This window comes from Neolamprologus multifasciatus, chromosome 15 (genome assembly GCF_963576455.1).
Source record: "Neolamprologus multifasciatus chromosome 15, fNeoMul1.2, whole genome shotgun sequence".
Taxonomy (NCBI): domain Eukaryota; kingdom Metazoa; phylum Chordata; class Actinopteri; order Cichliformes; family Cichlidae; genus Neolamprologus; species Neolamprologus multifasciatus.
Genome location: NC_140453.1, coordinates 9,039,910 through 9,060,858, shown reverse-complemented (window position 1 = coordinate 9,060,858; position 20,949 = coordinate 9,039,910). Strand labels below are relative to the sequence as shown.

General features: G+C 40.3%; 1 protein-coding gene across 1 annotated transcript in view; it reads left to right on the top strand.

Annotated features, from left to right (window-relative positions):
• Positions 1–16,204, top strand: part of xkr6b (XK, Kell blood group complex subunit-related family, member 6b) — a 68,267-nt gene extending 52,063 nt beyond the window's left edge. Inside the window, exons 2-3 of the mRNA XM_085132411.1 lie at positions 11,245–11,441; positions 12,193–16,204. Of these exons, the coding sequence (XP_084988537.1) occupies positions 11,245–11,441; positions 12,193–13,163 (1,168 nt within the window). The 3' untranslated portion in view covers positions 13,164–16,204. The remainder of the gene's footprint in view (positions 1–11,244; positions 11,442–12,192) is intronic.
• Positions 16,205–20,949: the final 4,745 nt, after the last annotated feature.

Below are 20,949 nucleotides of genomic sequence, written 5' to 3'. Positions count from 1 at the left end.
TAATTGATTGAATTAAGCCTTCCTTTCATTTGATCAACCATCTGAATGCTGGAGAGCCCCGGTGCTGTTAATGGATGCTGAAGCAATCAGTAGCTGAATCTGCACATCCTTATCCTTGTCATGCTTTCGTCCATTACTGACCTCAAATTATCACTCAGAATCTCTGGCTTCCATCCATCCTGAAGGCAAGGTGACCAAATCTCTTTCTCTCCTCTTACCTTTCCTCCTCTTATCTCTCCTATTGCTCCTTTTTCGCCTCCTTGTCTGCCAAACATGGTCACCTTATAACCCTTTGTCTTGTTTCTTATTTTACCCCCTTCTCTCTGCTTTCCTTTAATATAAGTGGCTGCACCATGTCACATGATCACAGCTTATTGGGTTGGGGTACCTGAGGACTGTTGCTAATGGTGACAAATGACTGGCTGCACAGAAAGGAAAAGAGAACGTGTATAGCAGAGGGGAACGCTAATATACATGATTAAAGTCAGCGCAAAGTTGGTTTTGTTCCAAGGGTTTAACGTTGTAAGAAAGATTTTTCTTCACATTTTAGTGTTTGTTTAGGAGATCTGCAGCCAGTTCTTAAAGCTAGAATAAACCAAGCATCCCCTGGTTTCATATTTCAGATGGTGTCTAACTTTTAGCACAGAAAGTAATGTAGACATCTAAGACAGTATGGGAAAGATAGAAGGGGGAGGGCTGGTGAAACATTCATATCTTATCATGTGGCATATGATGAATTTATTCGTACACCCCTGATACTGTCACCATGTAACAACTGTACTTCTGTGTTTCTAATAGAAGTCTGTGCTGGGTTACATCTGAGCAATGCTAACTACCTCTATTTCTGTTGTGGAGGATGCCTAAGAGACAACAGAAAGAAGATTTTTCACCTTGTAAACTATATCTGGTAAATCACTCTACTACTAAAGGATCCAATGTGGTTTTATAGTGGTCGCCTACAAACAGCTGTACGGACCAACATTTCAATCCAGTGTCACGTCAAAATGTGTAATAGACATGCCAGTCCACCTTGTCTGTTTCATGCTTTGCCTCTCCAAAGCATGAAATGGACATTCATGCAGACGTTGCACTATCAGAAGGGGGAGCTATTATATTAAGCCAAGAAGTTCTTAATTGGTTGAACATTTACATGTTTTTGCTTTTTACTGTCACCAGGGGGCAGTGTCACAAACAGGTGGTTTGTGGGACATTCTTGTGGTGTTGTTCGTTGATCCATCGGCAAAGCCAGAGAGAATGGCGAACTTATAACGTGGGAAGAGCTGAAATGAGACTGAGTAGGTTTATCTTCCATTGTTAGAAACAAATAAAAACATTCAGTGCAGCAACCATTTGTACCTTTAGGCTGTATGTTTTTATCTTCGATGTTTTTCCATGCGTCTCCCATTTGTGATGTCCGGTTGACCTCTGCATAGCAAAATCCACGTCAACCTTGGCATTAGCTGCATGCCCCCTCCAAACCTACGCAAAATGGCACAAAAGTACCACCAAAAAATAGCATAGCTCTGATGGTTAAACTTAACAATTAGTGTTTAAGATGTGCTGAATTGTTTGCTCGTTTGGTTGATTAAAACATATAAACTATAAAGTTAACGGACTAAACTTGAGCTGCAGTAGATAATATGCTTATCTGACCAATTTTTTATTTATTTATTTTATGTATATCTCTGGTACATCGCCTTAGGCTTCCTCAGTTGTCAGATGGCATCATGACAAAATAGAACTTAAGTCTTACTAAGAGGACCAGAAGATGCAGATTTTTTTTATTTTATTTTGGACTCATAACTGGAAAACAAGTAAAGAACCACAATTTAATACATTTTCATTCATAGTTTTGAGGATGCTAAGTTTCAGTTTGGGTTTTTATAGCAATACCAATTTATTACAGAACAAGGGCAAGTTAATGAGCTGGAGTCATTAGCTACATGAATGCTAACAAGCTAACTAGAAACTTACATCCTATGTCTTTAATGTAGTCCTAGAATCTAGGACTAAAATCGAAGCAAAAATACTGACTTTGTAATTTAAAAACTGTCATTAACACAAATGAGAATCTGATGAATTATAATATATAGTAAATATTTTAAAAATTATAATGATTAAATAATTTTAATTTATTTTACTTTTTATTCTCTCAGCTGCACACTCATTAGTGTTTAACAGTCTAAAAGTAAAGATTAAATATAAAAACTGTATTCAAATATACACTTTTGTGAATATTTATGTTTGTGTTATCATATGTTTGTGTGCAAATATGATATAAGCTCAGCAAGTACAGTGTACATGTCCTGTTTAATGTTTATAGAACAATAATATTGTTTTAAAATAGTTTGGAGCTAATAGGAAAAGTATATTGTGGCGTGGGTGTGGTCTCTGGCCAGCTGCAGAGGAGGGGTGACGCAGTGAACTCCCGGGGCGGCGCAGGGCCGGGGTGAACAGGTGTGCTGGGATCTGACAGTGATTGTGTCTCTTTATATGTTGGCAGTGACAGTCGGAGGAGGGGAGCGGACGTGACAGCAGAGAGAGAGCGGGAGTGTCTGTGTCCCAGTAAACAAACCACAGTGTCAAATAAAAGTTCTGCTGTCATCATATTCGCTCCAGCGTATGTTTCTTGGGTCCAACGTTACATATATATATTTATTACTGATGGTTAACAGGGAAAGACAAAGACATAAGTCGCTATTTAAAAACTTCACGCCCAGAGGTCCAAGGGATGATCCAGGTATGGATGGTATGGTATCCATGGATGAATGGTAATGGTATTTTCTGGAGCACTGATTGGTCAGTAGATGGTGATTTAGTGCTGACCTCTAATCTGGAACTAGGTTTGTAGCATTAGTTACCATGGCGATGCATCTCATTAAAAAGAGAGCTACCTTTGCAGTATAGAAAACCCAGAGTTAACCGTGAGGCTACATGCCATAATGGTAAAACACAAACCTGTAATTTACAACGAGTAACTGTATTGTTAAATATTTTGTTGGCTAATTAATCCAGATACAAAGACAAAGAGCTCAAACTGATTATATTACTGTTAGAACTGGACTTTATGTAGCCGTCACGTAAAGTTTGTTGAGAATTTATTGCCAGGTTTCAATACTTGTAATAATGAATGACAGATATGATGGCGGTGGCCAATTGCTGGATGCTGAACATTTGCTCTCACTGGACTGAAAAAACAGTAAGAATGATTTGTTGTGAGCGTCCGCTGTTTTTGTCTTCAGTTTCATGACTAAACTCAGACAACTAAAGCCAGTTTTGATCCAACAAAATGAATTCAATGGAAAATCAAAGAAATCCCTCGTAAATCACAAACGGACCACATGAAACATTGTGTGTGTGTGAGACGTGTTACAATTACAGCGATAACATTTAGTCGAAACGTCAGAGCTGGTTAACCATTAGAAACTCTAAGAACTGACAAGGCGGAGCAGAGTTGACAAAGCGTCTCGCATCTCAGCCTGCCGCTCCCCGTCGCTTTCAGCTTGCATCATGTCAACCTGGTCTCCATTCAAAATTCCAGCACCTCTCAGTGTCAGAATCACCCGAAGACACTGGTCACACATCGGTGTGTGTTTGTATGTAAGTGTATCTGACTCGCTTGTGGGACTCATCTAAACTCTACCAGCTTTTCATCCAGGGCTATTCTTCACCCTAAGGAGGATAAATACATATCTGATATAGGATCAGTGTATGCTGTAAAGTTGAGCCGCACTGAACCACAAAGTGTTTCTGGAAAGTGCAAAAATCCTATAAGTGCTGGAAATGTTAACATTTAAAAAAAAAAAACATTTTGACCCCTTTTCTTTTTTCCCTACTGGAAGCTAAAATGTTGACTGGAAGAGATGTTTGCTGTAACAGTTTTCACTGGCATGCTACAAATTGGCAACTGATGAATAACACAACACTGACATCACTGTTAAGCTCCTGCCAGAGTTGTGACACTTCCATTGACTGGAAAGGGCAAAAAGAAAAAGAAAACTGACTGATTCATAAGACGGCCTCCTTAAATGTCCTTGAGCAACGAGCAGACCCGTACTGACCTCACTGGTAGAGTGAAAGCATAATGTTTTCCTTCAAAAGTCAAGCATTACTTCTGATGCTTGACTAGAAGTAATGCTAATGCTATGTAGCCAATCATACATAGACAGCTATCTGTTTGTTGCCCCTGCTGACATCTCCGTGAGATGTTGTGCAAGACAGAAGCATCCATCCCTGTGCTCACATACGGTATGCGACTGTGGTAAAGAAGAGATTGTGTGTGTGTTACATCACTTTGTGCATTCCCAAAACTATTTTTCTGGAGTTAGTGTTGGTATATGTGTTCATAATGAGGCCCACAATTTTTTTTTGCACACATATACATATACAAACACACACACGTGAAAATTCTGTGAAAGTCTGTGTGTGACTTTGACTCCTCGACCAGCCATCCTTCAGTTACAATATTCAGTTTTCTGTATGATAGGAAAGGTTGTCCTGTAAAGTTAGAAAGGCCAGAAGAATGTACAAGCTGAAAGAGATAAACTGAACAAAAAATTTATTGTTATGTTATAATACATCGAAAGGAGCCAGCTGAGGTGGTTCGGGCATCTGACAAGGATGCCTCCTGGGTGAGGTGTTCCGGCCATGTCCCACTGGGAGGAGGCCCCGGGGCAGACCCAGGACACGCTGGAGAGATTATATCTCCCGGCTGGCCTGGGAACGCCTTGGTGTTCCCCTGGATGAGCTAGAGGAGGTGGTTGAGGAGAGGGAGATCTGGGCTTCTCTGCTTAGGCTGGTGCCCCCGTGTCCCGGCCCCGGATAAAGCGGAAGAAGATGGATGGATGTTATAGTACTTTTTTATCAAAGAGTAAACAACATCACCATCATCCAAAACCAAGTTTTAGTCTAAAGCCCCCCCCCCCCCTTTTTTTTTTCTTTCTTTGTTTGAATCTATGTGGACCTTTCTTTCTTTGCATGTTCTCTCTCTGGGGTTCTCTGCAGGTACTTTCAGGTTAATTGGTGATTCTAAGTTGGCTGTAGGTGTGAATGTGAGTGACAGTAGCTGTCTGTCTCTCTGTAGTAGTGGTGTGACAGGCTGGTGACCTGGGTGTACCAGGGTGTACAGTGCCTCTCACCCTATAACAGCTGGGATTACCTCCAGCACCTTCTGCAAGCCTGAAATGGAAAAAGAGAAAAAAAATATCAGTAAATCTTCCTTTCAAAAATCTCCAATGTCTGGCTTTTTTTTTTTTTGTTTGTTTCATTTTGTTATTTTTAAAGACCATTTTTATCTAATAATAATTAGTACAGTGATTAGGCTTTGTTCATTTTCTGTCAGTGGGCTAATTAATACATTAATTATTAAATAATTGTTGCAAGTGCTATTTGAGAGTTCTACTGAGGTTGTTATAACAGGTCTCAACATACACTGAATTTTCAAGGTTGTGGTAATATTGTGAAAGTATGGACTCGCAATGGGACGTTTTCTACAGTTAAATTCATAAAGGCTGGTGCTGGAAGAAGTAGTACGTGTTATAACCACTTTGCCTAGAACAGAAGAAAACTTAATCCCATCCCAGAAGAAAGTGTATAAGTGTTCTGAAAAGAGATAAAGGCATAAAAAGTAAAATAGAGGTGTAAAACTCTGATAAAGGAGGTTTAAGCCTCATTGAGAGTCGATGTGTGGCCCCGTGGAGTGACTCATTGCAGCTGGCATTGCCTCCACCTTAGACACACACACACACACACACACACACACACACACACACACACACTTTTATATACCCACAGACTGCGTATGTTACATGTCCCCTGTGCTTAGTGTTCTGCAAGAATCCCACCTGTTTCAGCTGATGCATGAGCTCTGCTTCATGCTGCTTGTGATTGTCTTATGAATCAGCCTATGACAAGATATGAATACAGCCTGAGCTGCTGAGCCTTCCCACGAGCATGACTGAGAAGACAGATGCTGTTAAACTTGGCAAGGTGCGTGTGTGTGATCCTTTTAACCGCACTCTCGAGAGATTTGTGTAAGGGTGGTTGGATGACTCAGGGGTCAATGACTTTTTTAGGAGAAGGAGGAAAAAAGCAGCCAAGTCTTCCACATGGTGTGGGTTTGTCATTCCATCCATCTCTTACAGCAGCTCATGCTCTGATCTCAAGATGTCATACAAATAATACAGTTCAATGTCTGGATTTGTCCTTTAGCGCTCCCGTCTTGGTTTGGTTAGTATATTTAAAAGGTAGAAAGACCTCATGGTTGTGATTGTATACATGGGTGCAACGTGCCATGGTGATGGGAGCTTTTAATGGCTGCCTGCACTCTGACAACAATAGCAGACAGCTGGTCTTGGAACATGACCCCGGCATCGCATTGAGCTGTTAGGCCATGCGTACGCTGCCTAACGAGCCATGAGTGATCGCTATGATCTCACCACAAATAATTCATGAGGAGCCCTGTAGAGGAGCTATGGATCTAAAAGGGAAAGGAGGGAAGAGGAAAACGCATCAGGGACTCGAGGAGTACCCCAGCCTAAGTGGAGAGAGGGTCAGGGGGGGAAGGGGACGAGGAGAGAGGGGCAGAGATGGATCCATCTGACAAATGTGCCTGGAAAAAGAAAGGAAATCCCCCCTATTACCTACCGTGCTGACAAGTATGTGTGCGCAATCATGTATCCATCTTTGTGTGTATGTGCACGCTTTTTTCTCAGAAGACGTTTGTGTGTTACTACATCTGAAAAGGCACAGTGGGAGTGTTAACAGTATGCATCACAATCGCAGGATGTGTGTGAGATTGTAGGAAGGGAACGGATGTGTGTGAGATTGCAGGAAGGGAACGTGCTATGTGTGTGTGTGTGTTGGATACATGATGAAGTGAGCTTGGATTTTTCTGACAGCCCTGAAACCCAAAGTGTTTAACTCTACAAGTTTTTTTGCTGAATCCAAGGCAGTATGAGTTTATTCTGAGAAACGAAAACAGCAGACGAGAGTAAATGACAAATGTCGTTTAGTTTTGTGTCCTAGGTATACGTGCTGAAGCAGTCTGAAAATAAATTGAGGGCTAACATATTGTCATTTAGTTTCTTTTTAGTTCCTGTCTCATTATTGTAGTTTTTCTTCCATTTCTTTGTTTCCTACACATCCTGTCTGTGGCTTTTTATAGGTCTAATCGTTAATTTTTATTGTCACTTAGTTTAGTTAGGTAATCACTTTCTTTTAATATTTTTGCTTCCCCTTTTTCTTTGTTTTCGCACCCCTGTGAGTGTCTGCTCTAAGTAATTATTTCTACCTGTACTTTGTTACCTGTCAACTGTTGTCCTTGGGCATTAAAATGTGTCATACTTTTTTTTTTTAACCTTTTCATTAAATATTCTCTTTGACATGTTTTGTTTTGTTGACCCAGATTTTTATCAGTTTTGGTCATTTTTCAAAAACTGCTCAACTAGCATGCGTAATTAAGCTGTTTCTCAGGGAGTGGAGTTTTGACCTCCATTTTTAGCCAGGAACCTACCCAAGCTCTCACAGTGCAAGATGTGGGGTACACAGTGGACGATTGGCAGTCCATTGCAGGGCTAAAACAGAGAGACAGACAAGCACTCAAACATATTGCCCATTTAGAATCGCTAGTTAACATAATATGCATGTGTTTGGACTGTAGGAGGAAGCCAGGTCACCTGGAGAGAACCCACGCAGACAAGTAAACCCAACACAGGGAGGCTCCAGTGGAGTCTTGCTGATAGTGCTAATCACTGCACCACTGTGGTGCCACAATATGTCTCACAGAAAAAAGGAAAACCACAACATTAATGACTAGTGCCACTAGTATTAAAGTGCTAATGCTAAATTGTGATGGTGACCCTGTTTAGCATCAGCCTGCTAGCATTATTTCACTCATGTTAGCATGCTGGCAGTAGCATTTAGCCCAAAACACTGCTGTGGCTAACCCACAGCTGCTCATTTCTAGATTTGTTTTAAGTGCGCAAGCTATGAAGGCCATGAAGATTACTGTTTCTGATGGTGGCACTACAAACTAGTGAGACGTATCTGTGGAACACAGGCTAATGGAAACTGGGGGATGGAGACAAAGGGCCTGTGTAGGTCTCTGTGGCATGTCATTAGTGAGGGAGGGGGGTTGACTTGTTCCATCTGACATTTACCAGTCTCACAGAAAATGTCACGGAATGCCAGCCTTTACCTCTGAATATAATGGTGCCTCTTGCAGCCCAGAGCTATTGATGCCAAAAAACTTGCCCATTTTGCTCCTCTGTTGTTCCTCTTATCCACTGTCCTGAGAAAAACCTTCATCCCTGTGCTCCTAATTTCCTTGCCAAGCCAGATCTAGCTCTGCTTTACTCCATTACTCCATGCAATCCCACTGCATGGAAGGGCTTTATATAACAACTTTAAGAACAGAACAGATCTATTACAGTAAGTTCAAAAACTTTATACTGTATGCGCATTTCATGGTTATGTATGTTTTATGCCATTTATATTCTATTTATCAACCACATTTTCAATTCTGCTAATGACAGTATGAACTACCTATAGAAACCTACTGTTGAACCATGAACATGTACCTCATTATACAGCTAGTGTCTAAACTCTGCAGATTAAGATTTTTTGTCCTGCGCTGTCAGTTATGTTTTAGCCAAAGTGAAAATGCATCATTAATGTATCATTAAAAGTTTTGTTTATTGGGGTATAAATTACAAAATATGATTAAATATTCCTAATATTTTCATTTTTAAAAGACCAAAAATAGCAGAAAAAGCAGACATGTTTAATGTTTCTCATACATTTCTCATACACTGGTTTTAATATGCATAATATGCATACTGAACTCCTCCTTATCTCCTCTTTGCAGATTAAATAGTGTAGCATTATCAGCTGTCTAATGTCATGTACATATGTCAGATTTATAAAGTGGAATAAGGTAATATAACAAAGTACTGGCCTTACAATTGCAGCACAATTTGGGATGGCTGTAGCTCACCTACAGTAAGACAGTGATTATGCTGTGTTAAAACAGCAAGACCTGAAAAAAAAATGGAAACTGTGTCATGTAGTGAAAGAATGAGTCAAGACGTTCACTAAGAAGTCAGGTTTTACTAAAGGAAATGTTAAAATATTGCTACATTGCTACATTTGATGGGCCAAAGACTCCTATCCTGAGATATAAAGCTGTGTATCTACACCCTCATTTTGCTACACTACATAGATCCTTATGCTGGAGGATAATCATATTGTCATTTCGGGGAAACAAAGCATATATAGAGGTCATCAATTACAGCTTGAGCACAAGTAATTATGTACCATATGTATATTAAGTGTTCTCACATTTAACTGAAAGTCTTGTCTCTTAATTGGAGTTTTATGGTAAGGAGGAATCTCCTTCAAAACAGTGACCAAAATCAGTCAGACTCTATTTGACAAATGCATTCTTTACAGTGCACTGTTCTCAGCCGCATTTCAAATTAAACTGTAATCTCTTACCCAGTACCCAAATGCAAAAGCTAATTATGCTGAAAACCACTTATAAGCATTTTCTGGTTGTGTTTGTTACGCTGCAGTGAATTTGGGTCTCACTTTTAGGAGCTGCATTTAGATGCTTTAGTTCTCTGTTTGTTTGGGGGAGTGCTACTGTCTAGTCTATTTCTGTCCTTGCTACACTATTGTCCTCGGTTGACTGCCTTCACATCAAGTGCTGGATTTATCTGGCCACTCTGCCAGCTCAGGCAGATAGACCCTGCAGCTACCACCCAATATGCAATAGAGGAAGTGACTGTTAAGATAACTATAAACCACTATAACTGTCAAACTCATTTATGATAACAGTTTTCTCTAGAAAGAAGAAACAGCCCTGCTTTGATTTTGTTGTTTTACATTTTTTTTTGTTCTGTTGGGTGGATTGATATTTCCACAGAGGATTTTTGAGCGTGTTGTGAGACGTTCCTGACCACAGTAGGGATGTCAGTGAGCTCATACAAGGCTGAACTTGGAAAACTTTCTGAAATCTCATTATAATTTGAACGTGGCACGGTATGGAGAGTAGTACAGCTTTAATTGCACCAGAAGTGAGATTCAGTTAGCTGCCACATCTCAGCTGCGTTTCCTAATTCTCTGGCTTCATCAGAGTCACTTCACCATTATGAAACCCCTTCAGTCATGAAAGTAGCCACTGCACCAGCTGACAATATGAGTCATGTGCAGACATAGAATTATTATTATTATTGCCTTGCTTACTATCCGTGTCCTATTTTCATAACAAGTTCGATCACCGCACCTTCAAAGGCCAGAGAGATGATCGTGCGTTTTCAATGCGATCATACCACTGGTGTGTTTTTCTGCTTTAGACAGGGCTCCGTCTATGCTACAAATCATTCTTTTTGTTTGATTTATTTGTTTTATCACAATTTTATCACTGAAAATTCACAAGGTTTTGCAAGATCCATTAAATATTTGAACCATTAAAGTCTACTTAATCTGTTAGCAATCTGAAAATCGAATTTTCCGCATTAAGAGCTGATTATGTGATTACACAATTGGATATACAGCATAGTCACCCAAAAATGTATTTAGATGCACCTGTGATTCTATTTTTTTTTTTTGCTGTAATTGTCAAAAAGTGATAATGCTACTTTGTTTATTATTAGATCAAAGCGAGCGGTTCTTACCTGCATTATCTTTAAATGTGTTTGTGATATTGGGTCTGCCCCATTAACATATTCTCTGTGTAATATAAATATAAACCCAAAATGACCTCAATAATAAAAAACAAACTATCATATCTACAAAAACTGAAATTGAAGGAACTTCATAAAGTTGTATTAATGTTGTATTGGAGTGTATTAGATTTAACAGTTGTGCCTAATAAAATAAGCAATGCATTTCTTAGACTGTTAGGATAGGTTACCATGGTTATTTTCCTTCTTGGTTTTTTTCTGTTTTCTCAGTTTTAACTCTACAGCGCACTGCACTGAGAAAGACTAGCAAAAGTTAGCTTGAGGCACAGAACTCATCAATATATTGCTGGTAAAGCATGTAGATATGTTTCCCTTTTTTAGTGCTGCTAAGAATGCTCTCTAGTGTTGTCAAAAAAAGTGATTTCATACTTACATTTTTGCCTGTTTTGCATAAATAATGTCAAGTATTTATTATTGTGTAAACCGTAAAAGACTTGAATGCTGGAACTGTCTAAATTCTTCACCTCCTCCACCCCTCTCTCTCTCTCTCTCTCTGCAGATACATCCGCACGATGTACCTCGGCATTCAAAGCCACCGGCAGAAGGAGAACCAGCGGCGTTTTTACTGGGCTATGATGTACGAGTATGCCGATGTCAACATGTTGCGGTTGCTGGAGACTTTCTTAGAAAGCGCCCCTCAGCTGGTGCTGCAGCTCTGCATCATGATCCAGAGCAACAAGACTGAGTGGCTGCAGTGTAAGGGCTTCTCTAAGGCTGTGCATGAGGAACATTTGATTCTGATATTTTGCTGACAGTTCAAGACATTTTCTTTTTTTGTGTGTAATGCATCAAACGCGTACCGAGGTCGTCACATGCCTCCATAATCTCCAAGCGACAGTCCATTTTTTGTGGAGTTCACATATCAGCTTATTTAGTGTTACCAGCAGTCTTCACCACTTGTATCAGGTTTCCAACACTCACCACTCTTGTTACTGAAACCTCTTTTGCAATTCTAGTTTTCTCTTGGAATACAGTTCCCCAAGGAAGGCAATTCAATCATAACAAGTGATACCCTTCTCCGCTGGGGTGTCTTTAGAAACGCCATCAATACATTTGCAGAGAGGCAGTATGTTTCTGCTCTGCAGATAATACTCTATCATTTTTCATGCAGCAGGTTACTGCTCTGACATATCTGCTGTCTGTACAATTATATGTCTTAAGGAAACTGAATTGGTGCACTAAACGGAGACTGTGTTGACTGGATGACGTGGGATCATCCTGGTAATAATATGCCTTTGAAAAAATGTGATGGATTGCTTTGGATGTAATAAAACATAACGTTTGCTAGGAACAGCAGCAAGTCCAGGATAAAACCATAAATCTTCAGGTTATGATTCATGCTTAAAGATGAAACTGGAAACTTCTCTCGGATGTTTTTAGAACCAGTATCTTTTTAATTCTTAGCTTTCCTCTGCTTTTGTTTCCTCTCTCCTTTCATTTTCTCTAGGTCTTTCTGCCGTGTCCTCCCTCCTGTCCCTGGCATGGGTGCTAGCCTCTTACCACAAGCTTCTGCGTGATTCACGTGACGACAAGAAGAGCATGAGTTACAGAGGTGCCCTGGTGCATCTGTTCTGGCGCCTTTTTACCATCTCTTCACGGGTGCTCTCCTTTGCCCTATTTGCCTCTGTTTTCCACATCTACTTTGGCATTTTTGTGGTGCTCCATTGGTGTGCCATGGCTTTCTGGGTCATCCATGGCAGCACTGATTTCTGCATGTCCAAGTGGGAGGAGGTACTGTTCAACATGGTGGTGGCCGTGGTCTATGTCTTCTGTTGGTTCAATGTACGAGAGGGCCGGACACGGTACAGAATGGTGGCCTATTACACAGTAGTACTGTTAGAAAATGCCATCCTCAGCTCCCTTTGGTATGCGTATCGCGACCCAGCCACCACTGACGCCTATGCCTCTTTTGCCCTCTGCGGCGTCTTCCTGTGCTTTGCCTCAGGTGTGGCCTGTATGGTTCTCTACTACGGGGTCCTACACCCCATGGGCCCCCGACTGAGGGTGCTGGCCAGCTCCTGCTGTGCTGAGTTGTTGTGGGGCCTTCCGTTACCCCCTGAAGCTGAGCCGATGGCTCCCACACCAGGGCCCCGTGGCTCCCAGGCCACTCCAACACGGGGTCTGGCAGGGGAACATGTGGAGTCAGACGAAACAGCCACAGACACCTGCCTTCCAGTTTTCCAGGTGAGGTCCACAGAGCCTGTGGATGCAGCTGGTAGGCCCATCCGACCTGAGGGTCCACTCATCAAGATAGACATGCCCAGAAAACGTTACCCAGCCTGGGATGCGCACTTTGTGGATCGGCGCCTGCGCAGGACCATAAATGTGCTGCAGTATGTCAGCCCTAATGCGGTGGGCATCAGGTACAGGGACGGTCCACTTCTTTATGAACTCCTGCAGTATGAATCCTCCCTCTGAAGGCTTCTGCCACAGCTCTGTCATCCCCTCGTCCACATTATGATAAACACGCTCTTATTTTCTTTCACTTCTCTCCTTTCCTTCTCTCCAGATATGATCTCTTTCCATCCCGCATTTCGACTCTTTCCTTCTCTCATCCGTGGTCACTCAATTTCCTGCAGGAGATGTGTGTTTTGTCAACCGGAAATCTGTTAAGACAGTCTAAACACACAGTCATGATTTATTTTTGGAAATAAACATACAGTACAGAGAGAAAATTATGAACCTAAAATATGTTATGTGATATAAACAAATCCCTCTGCACTGGTAGAGGGGGATTATGTATGAGAGTGTAGATAACATATGAATGTTTCATTATGAAATGTGTTTAATGCATTATACTGTATTGGTGATTGAACCTGTGAATACTTGTGAAGGGCATACTGTATGTCCCCGGGACTTGCGCAAAGCCTGCTGGGAATGATGGAGGAGAGGGGGCAGGTCTTTGCATATGCCCACATTTACCACCATTCTTTATGTAACTCATTGAACTATATGATAATGTTTACGAAGTCCTTAGCCTAAAATTCCTTTAATGATTCTGTAAATTCTAACAATGCACACAATCATAATTTTTTCCAAAAGACACAGTTCTGAATATATCTCCCTTCGGCAAGCTTACATGGCACAAGAGCGTCCCGGCTATGCCACTTTTGTTACAAATTTCAAATCGAAACTACAGCCTGCATGGAAGGGGAAAAAAAGCACACTGACCTTCAATCAGTTTTACCCACACAATCCATTTTTATAGTACAGACTGCCCTCCAGTGGAGGCAAGCTCCAACAGCATGCCTTAACTTATAATTGTATTTTTTCCCCATATGGTTGTGACAGCACTTGAGATAACAAAACACAATGAAGGGACTGTAGTAGAAATGAGCACAATGTTTTCTAAATTTGTGAGGAAGTAGAAAATCATATGAAAAACATTCCAAACACAAAAAAGATTAGAGGTGTTTAACAAAGAGTGATGGAGCAAAGTGCAGAGACAGCCTTCAAGGAATCCTCCACCATTCCCTTTTGAATCCTTTTTCAACCTCCCTATGTTGTTTTTATATTTTAAAAAAATGGTTTAGGTAATACACACTTATCGGCTGCAAAGCCCTGTAATAAGTTATTGGGAGGGGGGGAAAGAGGTCTGAGAAGATATTTCTGTGCTATTATACTTCAGTGCATATTTGTGTCCACATTGATAGTTACTGACATAGCTTTATATTTTGCCACACACACTTTTTTAACATCGCCATGTTAAAAGGTATATTCTCCTCAACATCAGTGTGCCCTAAAAGAGATGATGCTCTTATATGGGTGTACAGGGCAACTGTGCTGACACCTGCTATATCGCAGTTGAAACAAAGCCAAATCGTATCTTACAGTACTGTCTTTCCAATTTATTCTGCCCTTCCCCCCTTGAACCAGTTGAATGAGTCTGTGCGAAACGTGTGCCATCTAAAGGCCTGCTGTACAGCAATTATACACTTAAATACATCTCCTGCTGAATCTGCAGGAGCTCTCCAAAACCGATACCCAAGGGAAGACACTGAATTCACTCGAAGAAGTGAACGCAGTGATCCTTCGAAGTCAAAGGAGCTCGACTAACATTTCTAGAGAGGGCTACGATTCATGAGAAAAAAAAAAGAATGCTTTTCATACTTCAATTGTATCTATTTACTCGATGAGTCATCTGAATACGTATATAATGTGTGTTTTTTACATTGTAGTGTTTGGCATGACTTTAGTATGAGGCATTAGTACAAATGCACCCAACAAGGGATGCCCAAGAGCTCTACGTAACACAGAGATTCCTTTTTCTCCCTGGCTCACTGGCTTTCTGCTTTGCTGTGGCCTCACGTGCCTGCTAACATCGTACTGTAAAAGGCAGACACCATGTGACTCAGGGCTAAAGGTGAAAGAGGGTTTTTGCCAGGGTTGGAAAAGAACACGAGGGCAGATCGTGGCAAAGGGCCTGACTGAAGTTACGTATGATTCCTTGAATGATTGTATGAAAAGGTGAATGTTTGGCCCGGCGTGTACTGAAGTGTTATCAAATATGCTTGAACGGTTCTGGGTGCATGCGTGTGTCCCCAGCCCTTTTCCACGATTCTGTTCTCCTGCCGATTGTTCGGCTCCATCCTCGGTTGCTGCTTCGCCCTCTTCCCCGTCTCTGCGGTGCTGGGCCTTGGTGCGTTCCCGTGAAAACACTCTCACACTCTCTGGTAACTGAACAGCGTAGTTGAGGCTGAAACAAACTGAGATCCTGACATGAGAACATGCAATGAGGTACACTGCCATGACCAAGAGCTTCAACATCCAGGGTCTGCTACCCCTCAGTGTAAAAGCGATGTTCAGCCCTGAGTAATTGAGAGCTGTTGGGTCAGCTAGGCTGGAGTAAACATCCGACACACCATATGTATAGATATACATGTGTATGCAAATAACCAACTTGTTCACTGTTTACCACAGTAGCCAGAGTATAGTTCCTCTATGTTGTAGTGAATGAACAGCCATGTTAATAGTTCATTAATAAGTAAATAATGAATAATAAATATTGTTAAACTAAAAAAAATCTAAAAAACAATTAAAAAAACACTTAAAACAGCCAATACAGGGGTTCCTCAGGACCAAAAAAACAAGACCACTGAACCAGCTGACTCAGGGGTGTCTCAATGCAGTTCTCATCTCCAGGCATGTCCTCAAGGGTCTCCATTTTTTTTCCTTAACATACTGCATCCTAGACGACTCCTCGGCTGGGACTGTACCACTAAATTATGGTTTGCATATTTTTATTTATTCATTTCCTTCGTGGGAATGATTATTCATTGTGGTTAACGGGCGTAGGGGCAGTTTTTTGTGGTAGTTGGCTGCCTGGCATATAGTGCATCCTTTCTAAACACTGCTGACCTTTTCCAGAGGTGGACACATGTCCAAATCAGGTGCAAATACACTGTGACTCATTCATCTTTGTGTGCATGTGTGGTTGTGTGTGGAATGACAGTATTATATTGAGTCAAAAACAAGATTATGTACAACTGGGCTGCATTTCATTTAGTGGTGCTTGACGCGTGACGCAGAATATTTACGCCTGCGTAACCGTGTCATAAAAATAAGCATAATAATGGCTAGGGATGCACTGATCGTTAATGCCGATACCAATGTTTTCCACGTTGTTGTTATTTATTATCACTTTTACGCCAGAGAGTCAAAGATATCTATACTTGCAAATTTTTTTCACTTAGTCATGACAGAACAGATGAATATTGACCGCTCCAACTGGTAAAGATAATTCTTTTTGCAGATATGCCGATATTAGTTGCTACTGATACCAGTGTTCATTACGTTGGTGCATCCCTAGTAATGACAGTTAAAGTAATTACAAAGAGTCTATATGTACAATTCTGGATTTTTATAGAACATGCAGTATATTTTAAATATTTCTACAGAGCAATCACCACTTTGTCACAATCTGTGACTAGTAACAATGATTAGCTAGAAGCCAGATAATAAGCAGATTTTACGTTTTATGTATTTTTCTTGTTTTCTTTAAATTAAACACGGGTTTCAAGAGCTAAGCTACACACAGGTTTAAGCGGGAGTAGGAAGTATACTACTTCGTGTAGCATTCAGGCTGCCACACTTTATACCATAAACAAGGTCACAGAGAAATCCCTCGCACAGGACAGTTTCTGTTAGGTTACCTTCCAAACACCACATCGTCCGAGAGCCACAAAACACAGCAAGAGGATTTGAACAGCAAAGCTTGCTCTTCTCAGTCCTTGTTGTGCCTTGTTACTTTGGGTGCTTCGAACCAGCCATGGCAGCCAGGTCCGCAAACAACAAATGCCAATGTCTTTCTTTACTTGTTTCATGTGCCAGCACACCCACCAAGATGATAACGCCAAACAATATTCTTCCTGTCTGTGACCCCTTTCCCACCCTAAACCAGATCAAGCCAGGTTCCCAATTCTGTGAGCTAACACCTCCGTTGACAGTGCTATTTAGTCTTACAGTTTCATCTAAGATGTCATCTCGAGGACTGCGCTGTTTCCTCATTATGGTGTTACATCTGGACTTTACTGTGTGACAGAATCAAGTGATGGGTATTGTGTGAAACCCAGTAATTGGTTATGTCAAAGACACAGGAGAAACAGTAAGGCAATACTGAACATCTTCTGTACTTGAACCCAGGTTTCCTCATCTTTTCGAGTATGACGCCAACCCCACCTGATTCGGCGAGTAACAATATAACAGTTAATAGTCCGTTTAAAAGCGTTAGTTCTGAAGTGTTTGATGGAGAGTCACGGTCGCAGATAACCAGCCAAGTTACCGAAAGATTTGGCCAATGATTGTTTTTGTACTTTCGTCTATGCCTTTACATCTTCTTCTGTCTTGCAGTTATGAATGATTTGTAGTGCTAAGGCGTAAACTTTCTGTGTCGTTTTCTGTGTCTTGTGTGAACAATATGTCCTCTAGCCAAAACAAAAATGCCTGCGTTTAGAAAACGACGTGGAAGAAACTGACGACAAAAAGCGCAAAAAATCAGTTGTTACGTCTTCTTACTATGGAATGATCACGAAACAGGCCCAATCACTGCTTCTCTTTTGAATAACCTCATTTTCTGGATTTTCTACCACCTCCCAGCATGCCTTTATGACTCATCGTGAGGTGACCCTCAGCATTTAGCATGCAAGTGCTCTCGACTGCACAAGAAACCCTCTGATTTTTGCATTAATGTGTAGCAACAGGCCATTGTAGTGTTTGACCTGGTTCGAGTCTATACCTTTGTGTCATGACCATCCGTTTGACCACAGGGGCAGAATGTTCAGATGTTAAAAAACGGTGCATTTTTGTTTTCTTTTTAAAAAAAAAAACTTTTATTCCTTCTTTACGTTTTTGTTCATAACCTGGTGCTGAATAAATACATTTAAAAAGGTGCTACCGCTGTGGACTAAGAGTCCACTCTTTGGCTTTAGCCTTCCAGTTGACTGAGAGATCCTGCATACCACAAACGTGCAGTCTCAAAATGCTCTACAGCCAGCACCTCAAATCCACACAGTTTACAGCAGAACTCAGCTCTCAGTGGTGCCATTTTGATTTCCCAGTCTGCACAAAAAAAACAAAAAAACCCAATAGTTACTCTACTGCTCATATAAGATTTATTCTACTGGGTTCCGCATACGGTACGTTTTTGTTTTACTATAATTCAGTCTGCACTAGGATTTTTTCTTTTTGGACAGAATGAAAATGGCAGATGACAAAATGCATCTTTTTAGCAAATACACAGGAGCACAAATGTACTTCTGCTAATGGAATTTGGGTAAAATATATATATATAGAACGTGATTGCTGTGTTGTAAATTCCTGTCATCTATATGTCCTTAATCTGTGTGTATCTATTTTTGTTGTTATTGTAGAATTGGCTGTAATATTTTGTTTGAAAATGGATTTGATATTCCAACGAAGCGACTATGGTTGTCATATTAATTGCTGCTGATTTTTTGGAATCGTTATCAAAGGTGTTGGGAAATATTGCTTTGTTTATATTCAATCAATTTATAGGTTGTGTTAGCTTGTTGGTGTATTTCACAAATCTATCAGGATACTCCGTAGGCTATATGGTATATCCGGGGTATTCCAAAAAGTTGGCACAATGTTAGTACTCAAAAATTGCTACAAATGTAGCATGTTTATGAAAGTGGACCCATACGACCCATGTTGTGATTGAGTACATATAAGGAATGATTTCTTTGTTGTTGTTAAATATAAAATGTAAGTAAATTGTTTCATGGAATCCCCATTCTTTAAAAAAAAAACAAAAGAAGCAAAACTGATGTCCAGTATTGTACCTACGCCCTATTTTTGGGAACAATATGAATATTATTAATAACATATGGTGCTAAAGTTTTTTTTGTATGTTTTGGTTTTTAGATGAAAAGAGAAATATTATGCTGAAAATGTAATGTTAAGCCTTACTGTAGATTCATATATCAGACTGTTCATCCCAGAAGAGAAAAATAAATATAGTATTTGAAAGTGCACTATATATCGGTAATGTCTTCACATGCATGTCTCACATTTTTGTCAGATGACTGTGACTGCAGTCGGACTTTTTTACCAGCTGGGGTAAGAAGGGAACAGCTGTTTCTGAACGTGACCCACATAGGTTGGGATGAGTAAGTAAGTGAGTAAAAGTAAACACAACTGTATGTTCGAGAAATGCTTCACAATAGAAATGTACATCCTTTAGTTGAGCTTGTTTAAACCCTGCACACACATGCACACACACACCCATTGGCTCTCCAGAATACAAGACAAAATGCAATAGTTTTGCAGATCCACTACAACTGAATTAAGTAAGTGTATTTTCATATTTGAACATAGACTGTTAAAGACAACTGGTAAAAAAAAAAATAGAGAGAGGGAGCAGAAGTGGAATTTGTTAGCTCACTTATAAATGAGTGAACAGTCTCTTATTTTTAAGGAGATACACAAAATATTAACTAACACTCCAGAAAAAAAACACACATTACAAAAAAGTTTAAAATTGATTTGTATCTTATTGAGTTAAATAAGTATTTGATCCCCAAGCAATTCAATTCCATTTTATTTATATTGTGCAAAATCACATCAACCTTGAGTTTCCCTTAAGGAGCTAAGCAAAACATGGCTTACTTGGTGAGGAAACCCTTTTTGGGAAGGATGGCGGTAAGACGTTTTTTGTATAGCTGGTCACTCAGGGGGAATTCTGGCCCACTCCTCTTCACAGAAACTCTCTAAATCCTCTAGGTTTCTAAATAAATTCAGTCATTTTTAAATGTTTCATTTTTAAAAACCCCAAAATCGATCAATATGTAAATATTAAACAATGGAGTCAAGACGTTTCCTACATGAATGACAGCCCATTCACAGACACTTGTGTAATTTGCCTGTAGCATGAAGTCATAGCTCATGCACAGGTATACAGCTTTAACTCTGTGCACACAGAAATGTTTGATTTACAGTTGTTTAACACTCTTAATACATACATAATTCTGCACAGTGAGGGTCAAAGAGAAGAAACGGATGAAAATTTAATTAGAGAAACAAATCACTGATGACCAGTTCCTCATAGTGTGAAATAACATACAGCAAAGAATAGCCTTCACCTGCTTTGTTCACGTGTTTGGGAAAACAGAGCCTAAGTACCACCATTGAGCTGTCCCTCTGATATAATCCTTTCTAATCCTGCTCCTCTTCATCACTCACAGCAAAAAACTTTAGCATCTTTAACTCTGCAACCTACACCTCTGCCTCTGTAAACGATGCATCATAGCAGGTCTTAAGGCTACGTGACAAATCATCCCTGACACTCACCTCCACCCCATGTCCGCACTCGGATAACTAAAAGCTCTCAGAGTCATCAGCTGTTAGTCAATCTAATCTCTGATGACTTCACGTCAGTAGGCTATTGTTTAAAAATCCAGTGAGATTTGTTTTTGACAAAGAAGGCTCAAACTCGATTTTAAACAATTTAATAAATCCCGGGCAAAGAGGAGTATGAAGCAGTAAACGTAAAGCATTAAAACAATGAAGAGACCTACCAGTTATATAAAACGCAAACACCCTCTAAACTGAGCTGAGATTATGTGTTTCCATAATTCATTTTTCACTGCAGTTAATAGCAAATTACTCCGTTCGTGAAGTTGGTTTCTCCCATCAGCTGGCAGCATTGACAGCTGTAAAGCACAACAGCTGCCCTGTTTTGGTTTGT